Genomic DNA, 8,834 nt, shown 5'->3' with positions numbered 1-8,834 from the left:
CGACGGAATTGAGCAAAGAAATGCGCTGACCGGATAACCGGAGGACAGCCCCGGGCCCTGACCAACCGGGCTGGGGAGCGCTCGCAGGGAACCGCAGGCCAGGGGGCGCGGGGGCGAAAGACCGCAGTGGACAGGCCAAGTCACAGGTGGAGGAGGGGGTAGACGGAACAGGACCACCAGGACGGATTGTGGGAAGAAATGCAGTCAAAGGCCGCAGCCAGGGCCGCGGCGCCAGGCCAAGGTGGGGACAGGCCTGTGGTGGGGAACAAGGGGGTAGCAGGGGGGCAACCTGAGCGGGCAAAACGGGAGGAGGGGCACCGTAGACGGGGCCGGGGCGCCAGGGCAGGCGGGGCGAACAGGCCGCCCGAGGAGACGGCCCGGGTATGGCGCCGGGCGGGTACGAGCAGCTGCCACCGAGACAGCGCGGCTGGTGGAGGGGTCAGCCGTCAAGAGGCAGGCGCGCGCGGGGCCGCCGCCGCCGGGGGTGGGGGGAGAGAGAGGGCCGAGGGAGGCGGAGAACAGCACAGCAGGGCGGGCGCGTGGGGGCTAGGGCGCGTGCCCCGGAGGCGCCCGCAGGGGGCCGGGCGACGCGGTGCCCAAGGGGCGCACGCAGGACAGGGAGACACTGGAGGCTAGGCTCGGGCACCGCCGACATGGGGGGGACAGCGCATGGGGTGGGCACCACGGATGCCACGGGGGACACAACAGGCCGGGATAACAAGCGGGGTAAGGGCGCTCAGGCTAGGGAGGAGGATAGGGGAGGCGGGAGGACAAAACAGGCAGGGCGGGCGGGGGCCGGCGAAACCGAGCAAAAGGGGAGGTGGATTGGTGTAAGGGGGCGGGCGAACCATATTGGAGAAAAAGGGAGGGGGCAACGGAGTAGGAGACAAAGCCAGGGGGGAGCAAAGAGGGAGGAAGCGAGGGCCCGGGCAGGAGGGCGGGGGAGAAGGCGAGGCAGGGTACCAGAGGGCTAGCGGGACGTCGGGCGGGCGAGATGCGGCGAGTGGGACTGGGAGACAATACGAGAGGGGCAGAAGGCGGGGCGCAAGGCGGTAAGGGAGCACGAAAACTGTGGACAGGCGGCAACCACCGGGAGTAGAGGAAGGGTGGCAGGTGCGAAAGCAGGGCGTGTGGGAAGAGAGCCGGGTAGGGGGGAAACAAGCCCCAAAGAACGGGGGGATACCGGTCGGCAGGCAGGGGGAGGTGGCCAGGGGTAGGCGGGCAGGCAATAAACAGATGGGGGCAGTGGGGGAGGACGGCGCAGGAGGCGTACGGGGAGGTGGTGGGAGGGCGGCGGGTGGAGGGGGAGGACAGGCGGGGGAGAGCCAGGGAGCCGAAGCAGGGGAGTGAGGAGTGTGCAAATAGGAGCGACGAACGTGCAAGAGGGGAGGCGAGCGGGGGCAATGCAGGGGGCGGGCGGGGGAGGGAAACCATGAAAGGGGAGAAGGAGGGGAGAGGTCGAGCTGCAACAACGGGAGAGGCGTGGAGAGGTGGAAAACAGTGCGGGGAGGACGTGAGGGCAAACAGGCGGGCCACCCCCAAGACCGGGGCGGATAAGCGCTGGCGAACGCGAACAGACGGGAGAGGAGGAGCGCGACACAAGATGCAAGGCGGGCGAGATGCGCGGAGGAGCGGACGTAGCACCAGTACCAGAGGGTATCGGGGGTCAGGCAAGCAGAACGGGGGCAACCACTAGGCAGGCCGCCGACGCGGCACGCAGGGAGAGAAACAAGCCAACGGGGGGCCGGGGAGGGCACAGGACGCGAGCGGAGGGAGGTGACGGAGCGAAAAAAGCGGTAGGCCATAAGGAAGGGCAGTGCCGGCGCGGAGCGGAGCGGGCCGCTGGAGGGCCGGCGAGGAAAGAAGTCACGAGGGGGGGTGGCGGGGGCGGGGGAGAAGCGGAGAGCAGGGGGGGGCCAAGAAACATAAGAACGGGGGCCAGGCAGCCCGACGGAGGCCGGAAGACAAGGCGGGTCAGAGGGGAGGGGTGGGGCGGAGAGGAGGTGCGGAGGGCGATGCCGACGGACGCAGAGGGCACGGAGGGCCAGGCCAAAAGGAGGGGGGGAGAAGCGTGGGGCGACAGATGAGGGAGGGCAGCCATATGGGCAGCCGCCCATGAACAGGGGGAGAGGAGGACAGGGGGGTGGAGAGCGAGAGGTGCCATGGGTGAGAGCCAAGGCACGGGAGTCGCCACAAAGGATCAACGTGGGAGAGCGGCACAAAAGCGCGGAAGCAGGGACAAGGAGTGTGGCGGGCCGGAAGAGACCTAAGCGACAGGTGACAGGGAGACACGGGGGCGGGAGGGGAGGATGAGGTACTCGAGGAGGGGAGTGGGCCGGATGAGGGCTCAAGCTGAGGCCCCCGCGGGCCGTCGGGGAGAGAGACGGAGGGCCGGGACGCGGGGGAGCCAGGGCAGGGAAGACAAGAGAGGACAGGGTCGCAGCCGAAGGGGAAAAGCTGACGGGAGCGACCCACACGAGAAAGAATTTAGGAAGGGGGTGGGGACAGCGGGGAAGGGGAGAGAGAGGGCAGGAGCGCAGCAGAGAAAGGAGGCAAGCACAATGCGCAAAGGAGGTAGAGAGGAAGGGGTGGGGGGTGCAGGGGGGGAGTAAGGGGGGGAATGGGGCCGGGGGGGGGTGGAAACGGGTGACGGGGAGTAGGGGAGAGTAATTACGGGTGGGAGGCGGGGAGTCAGGGCGAGAGGGGGAAGAGCAGGCGGGAAAGGTAACGACCACAGATGGGAGAGGAGAGTGGACAGGCACTGGCGGGGCACGGAAGGGAAGGGGGAAGGGTAAAGAGGAAGGGGAGGCCATCAGGGATAGAGAAGAAGGGAACGATAGAAAAGAGGAAGGAGGAATGGGGGGGGGGCCGAATAGGGAAGAGACGGTGGAGGAAGGGGAGGCAGGGGTGGGGGGGGAAGCGAAGAGAAAGGCGAAGAGGTTGGAAAAGACAGAAAGACCCGGAGACAAAAAGAAGAAGAAGAAGAAGAAGAAGAAGAAGTAAGAAGAAGAAGAAGAAGAAGAAGAATAAGAAGAAGAAGAAGAAGAAGAAGAAGGAGAGACGGAAGGAGATGAAGAGAGAAGATTAGAGAGAGAAGAGGAGAGAGATGAGATGGAGGAGAGAGAGAGGATAGAGAGAGAGAGAGAGGCGGGGTAGCACAGGGGGAGGGGGGAGGGGGGGGCAGAGGGTGCATAGGAGAGCCAGGAGGATGAGGAGAGAGATCCATAGGAAGCATGGGAAGCAGGAGGGTTGTGGCGGAGGGGCGAGGCACCAGGCGCCGACCCAGCGAACGGCAGAGGACGGAACGCGGCAACGGAGACACCGCAGAGAAAAAAGCACGTGAGAGCGGGGAGGGAGGAGGCGACGAGAGAGAGAGAGAGAGAGAGAGATAGAGGAGAGAAGAGAAGAGAGAGAAGAGAGTGAGGAGAGAGAGAGAGAGATGGAAGAGAGGCAAGGGGGGGGGGACTGAGTCACAGGAGGGGAGGGGGGGGAGGGGGGGGCAGAGGGGCAAGGAGAAAGGCCAGGAGAGGAGAGAAGAGCCACAGGAAGCAGAGGAGCAAGAGGGGGGCTAGAGGGCGCAGCAGGCGCCGACCAGGGCGACGGCAAGGGGAAGCGGCGGCAGAAAGACACCGAAAGAGAAAAATAGCACAGGAGGGGGGGGGATGGACACGAGGGGGGCAGGGGGGCAACACGGGGGGGAGGCGGGGAACCCGACCGCGATGAAGAGGGCGACGGGAAGGACCAGAACACGGAAAGGACACCTAGGGGGGGGGGCACGGGGTGGGGAGGACACGAGGGGGGGGGGGGCGCAAACAGGGGGGGGTAGGGCGGGAACTGCGGCCGCGTAGGGGAAAGGCCACGGAAAGGACCAGAAACACCCCCACGCACCAAAACGCGCAAAAAAGCCGCATGAAGGCGTCACGGCCCGGGAAAGGAAACGGAGCAACGACAGCAGAGACAACCAGACGAGCCACACCGAGGGACAGACCACAGAGAGCGCGGCGCGAGAGATAGAGAGAGAAGAGAGAGAGAGATAGGAGAGAGAGAGAGAGAGAGAGAGAGAGAGAGAGAGAGAGGAGAGAGAGAGAATGAGAGGGAGGGAGGAGAAAGGAGAATGGAAGGAAAGATGAACAGGCTAGAGAAGACAGGAGAGGAGTAAAGAAGAGAACAGAGGAAGCAGGGGCCAAAGTGAGGGGGGAAGAGGGGGGAGAGAAAATGCGATGCCAAGGGAGGAGAAGAGGTTCGCACCCGCCCAGACAAGGCGTCCCCGCGAGAAGGGAGGCCCCGGGCGAAGTAGGGAAGAGGGTCCGGGGAAAGGGCAGCACGGGGGAGAGGGGGGGGGAACGAAAATAAGGAGTGAAGAGGAAGTCGGGAGCCGGGGCGAAAAACACGACCGGAAAAAAGGGACAACGAGGGAGTGAAAGCGGCAGGGTGGGCGACAGACAAAACAGACAGAACGCGCAGGCAAGGAGGAAAGAAAGGGCAGGGGGGGGGCGAACGGGATAAAGCCGGCGAGACAGGGGGGCTTAACGGGTAAAAAAAAACCGACCGACTGGAAGGGAGAAGGGGGGGGCGGAACAGAGAGCGCAGTGAACAACAGCTAGGGGACAAGCACCGGTAGAGAAGAGGTAGGAGGAACATGCCCACACGCCCACCCAGGAGGTGAGGGACGACGAAGGGCAAAGACAGCCCGGGTACACGTGCAGGCAGGGAGTGGGCAGACAAGCGGCACGAAAGAGCCACAAAAAAGAGGGGGGGAAAAAGACGGGGGGGGGAGCAAAACGTGTGGGACCCCACCACACGGGCGCGTGCGGGACGAGCAGGGCCGGGCGGCGGGGCGGCCGCGCGCGGGGAGCCGCGGGCCGGCGTCAGAACACGTGGCAAAAACAGCGCAAAGGTACGGGGAGGAGGGAGGAGGGAAAGGAGAGTGGGAGGCGAGCAAGGGCGACAACGGGGAAAGCCGAAGAGAAGCCTGCCCTGTGAAAGGCGCCCAACAAGCCCCCACCAGGAAAATGGGAGGAGGCGGGGACGGGGAGGGAGACGGAGGGGAGGAGAGGCGGAACGGAGGACGAGGAGAGCAGAGGAGGGGAAGAGAGAGAAGAGAGAGGCACAGGGGACAAGGAGAAGAAGGAGAGAGGCACAGGGGGACAAGGAGAAGAAGGGCGAAACAGACGCAGAGACAGAGAGGCCGAAGACGCCCCCGCAAGCACAGGGGAGACGAGGAACCGGGAGCGGGGCCCGGAAGGAAGAAAAGCGAGGGCCAGGCAGAGCGGGGGGGAAGAGAGCAGCAAGGGGAGCCGGGGGGAGAGGAAGGGGACGGGGAGAGCGCCCGAAGCGACGCGAGCACGAACAAAAGGAGAAGCAAGCGCCACAGGCGGGGGGCGCGCAGGAAAGAGGGGAGGGGCACGCAGAGAGGGAGCGCCGAGAGGAGCACACCAGAAGGGGGGAAGGGAAAGACCCGGAAGCGGGAGCGCACGCAAGAAGGACAGAAGCCAGAGAACCGCAGCACAAACAGCGGCAAGAGCGGGGGAGGCAGCCGCAGGGGAGGACCGGGCAACAGGGCGCGGGGCGGGCAAACCCAGGAGAGAAGAGGACGCCCCAAGAAAACAGCAAAACCACGCGGGGAGGGCGAGCGGCAGGACAACCAGCCCAAGCAGAAGCAGAGAAAGCAGGAAGGGCGCGAGAGGAGCACCGGCGGAGGCGGAAACCAGGAGCAACGGGGCCCGGAACAGACCGGAGGACCCGGGGGAGCGGCGCCCAGGGGGAGAGGGGGGGGCAGGCAGAGGCGGGCAGAACGGAGGAACGGCAAAGGAGAGGGCAGGGCGGGGGACAGGGAGAGAGGGCAGGGCGCCAGCGAGACGCCGGGACGGGGGGGAGCAGCAGAGAGAGCGGAAGGGAAGGGGACAGGGGGCGAGACAGAGAGAGGGGGAGAAAGGGGGGGCAGGCAGACAGGCCAGCCCGGGGGAAAAGAGCAGGCAGAGACCGGGGGGAGAGAAAAGAAGCCCAGGGGCACGCGGAACGGGGGCAAGACCCAGAAAAAAAGGGGGGCACCAAGAGCGCGGAGGGGAAGGGAGCAGACAGGGGGGACAAGAGCGGAGACAGAAGACCCGGAGCACGGCCCAGGACAAGAAGGGCAGCCACGGACACCAAGAGAGAAACCAAAGCAGAGGCGGGAGAGGAAGAGAACAGAGAGACAGCGGGCGGGGAGGCGGGAAAGCCAACCGAGAGGAAGAACGGAGGGAGGCGAGGAAACCAAGCGCGGGGAGCGGGGGGAACCCAGACAGAGAGCGGGGAACAAACAAACAGGAGGCGGGAAGGGAGCAGCAAGAGAACCAGGGGGGGCGGCAGAGAAACGGGGGCAGCCAGAGGACCAGGCAGAAAAGCAGGAGGAACAGCGAGCGGGGGGAGAGACCACCCAGAGGAGAAAGCGAGAGAGAGAAGGAGGCGGACAGGCGGAGGCGGACCACGGGACGAAAAGGGGCGAAGAAGGCCGGACCGGGAACCGGAGGAAAACCGGGCGCAACCAGCCGGGCGGGAGGCCGGGCAAGAGCACCAGCAGCCGGGCGCGGCGGACGAAACACCCAGGGACAGCCAAGAAGAGGCAGACCGGCAGGGGGGGGAACGAGAGACCAGGGGGGGGGAGGCAGGAGAGCAGGGAAGGCGGGGGCCAGGGCGGCACGCCACGCAGGAGAGGGGACAGCGGGAGAGGAACAGGGGGGGGCCGGGGGAGGCACGGGAGCGGCGAGAGCAAAAAGAGGAGCAGCGGCGGGGCGGCGAGGGGCCAGAGAGGGAGGACGGACAGGGGGCCGGAGGGACCGCCCACGGGGACGGCCGCGCCGGCGAGCAACAGGCGCCACAGGAGCACCCGACGAGGCAGCCGGGCCAGGAGCCACGGCGGGGGCGAAGGAAGCAGGGAGCGGCGGGGCGGGCAGCGCAGCAGGGGACACGGCAGGAAGAGGGGGGCGGGGACGGAGAACAGAGGCCGCCCAAGGGCCAGAAAACGGAGGAGAGAGAGCCGGCAAAGAAGGGGAGGAGCAAAGGGGAAAACGGCGGCAGCAAAGCGGACAGGCCGGCAGGGGGAAAGCGGAGGAGGAGGGAAGGCCAGGCAGCGGGACCCCCGAAAGGACGCAGGAGAACCGAGGAAGACACAGGGAGAAGACCGGGAGGACAGCGGAGGACGAGGAGAGGGGCGAAGAGGAGGGGAGCAGAAACACCCAAAGACACGAAGAAAAAGAGAGGAAGGAGGGGAGGGAGGGAACAGGAGAGGAGGACGGGAGGGAGGGAAGACAGAAGAGGGCAGGCGGGGAAGGAAAGAGACAGCAGGCGCAAAGGCAAAAGCCCAAAAGGGCAAAGGAACAGAGGCAGGAGCGAGAAGAGCCAGACCAGGGGCAACAAGGGGACGAGGGGGGCGGGCAACACGACCAGGCGGGGCAGGGGGAGAGGCACAGGAGGGGCGAGGGGGAAGGCCGAAGGGAACAAACAAAGAAGGCAACGGGGGGACGCAGCACCGAAAGCAGACGGAAGGGCCGGGAGGGGGCAAGGAAAGGACCGGGCAACAAGAGGACGAAAGGGAGCAAAGAGGACAGAAAGAGCAGACGGGAAGGGCAGAGGAAAGAACCAGGGAGAACGGGAAGAGGCAGCCACAAAGAGCACAAAAGAACGGAAGCCAGAAGGAGAGAAAGGGGGCGCAGGACCCCAAAGGGCGGGGGAAAGAAGAGCGAGGACGGGAGAACGAGAGGAAGCAACACGGGGGAGGGGAAAACGGGCAGAGGGGCCGAAGGGACACGCAGGGCAGAAAGAAGGAGGACAACGAAGAGGAGCACGAGACCCACGAACCAAACAAGAACGAAGGAGAGGGCGAAGAACACGGGGAGGAGGAGGACCGAGACGAGGGGGCCAAGGGGAAGCCGAGGCACGAGCGGAAAGAAACGCGGACGGAGACGAACGAGGGAAGGAAAGGGGGGAGAGGCCCCCCGAACGAGGGCCCCGAAGAAGGAGGGCCGGGGGAGGGAGAGCGGGACAACAAAAAAGGAGGGGGGAAACGCAAAAAAGACGGGAGGAGCGGAGGCAAACGGCGGAACAGAGAAGAAAGAAGGAGACAAACGCGGAACGGGAAGGAGAGCAGACAAGGGAAAGGAGCGAGAAGGGGGAGGAAAAGAGGCAGGGCCAACAGGACGAAGAGAGAAACCCAGACCGGCACCGACACGGAAAGGGGCAGGACCAGGGGACGGCGCCGAGGGAGAAAGGGCAGCGAGGGGCGGAGGGGCAGGAGGGGGGCGCCAGGGGCCGGAACCCAAGGAGGAGAAGGGGACGAGGGGGAGCAACGAAACCAGGCGGAAACACCAAAGGAGCCGGAGAACCCGGAGCCCCGGAAGAGCGCCGAAAACAGGGGACGCCCGGGGGACCGAAACGGGGGCAAAGGGGACACGGAGCAGGAGAGCGCCAAAAACAAGGGGCGCCCGGGGGACCAAAACGGGGACAAAGGGGACACGGAGCAGCAGAGCGCCAAAAACAAGGGGCGCCCGGGGGACCAAAACGGGGACAAAGGGGACACGGAGCAGCAGAGCGCCAAAAACAAGGGACGCCGGGGGGCCGAAACCGGGACAGAGGGGACACGGAGCAGCGAAGCCACGGGGCGGACCGCCACGGGAAGGAAGGGGGCCAGCGCAGCGCGGCAGCGGCGGAAGGGGAGGAAGCACAAAACCCGAGCGAACGGAGACCAGAGGAGAACGGAGGGGAGGAGAGGGGCGGAACGGAAGGACAAGGAGAGCAGAGGAGGGGAAGAGAGAGAAGAGAGAGGCACAGGGGGACAAGGAGAAGAAGGAGAGAGGCAC

At 65.9% G+C, this 8,834-nt stretch overlaps 1 protein-coding gene across 1 annotated transcript; it reads left to right on the top strand.

The window, feature by feature from the left end:
* Positions 1–5,012: 5,012 nt before the first annotated feature.
* Positions 5,013–8,799, top strand: LOC109182999 (hornerin-like; the record flags this gene model as incomplete). The annotated part of the gene is made up of 1 exon (XM_019333214.1): positions 5,013–8,799. A coding segment is annotated over exon 1 (3,787 nt), but the record flags the coding sequence as incomplete, so codon positions are not given.
* Between the last annotated feature and the right edge of the window lie 35 nt (positions 8,800–8,834).

Source organism: Ipomoea nil, unplaced genomic scaffold (genome assembly GCF_001879475.1).
Source record: "Ipomoea nil cultivar Tokyo-kokei standard unplaced genomic scaffold, Asagao_1.1 scaffold1083, whole genome shotgun sequence".
Classification (NCBI taxonomy): domain Eukaryota; kingdom Viridiplantae; phylum Streptophyta; class Magnoliopsida; order Solanales; family Convolvulaceae; genus Ipomoea; species Ipomoea nil.
The sequence above is the reverse complement of the archived record's forward strand: the minus strand, read 5'-3'. Positions and strand labels throughout refer to the sequence as shown.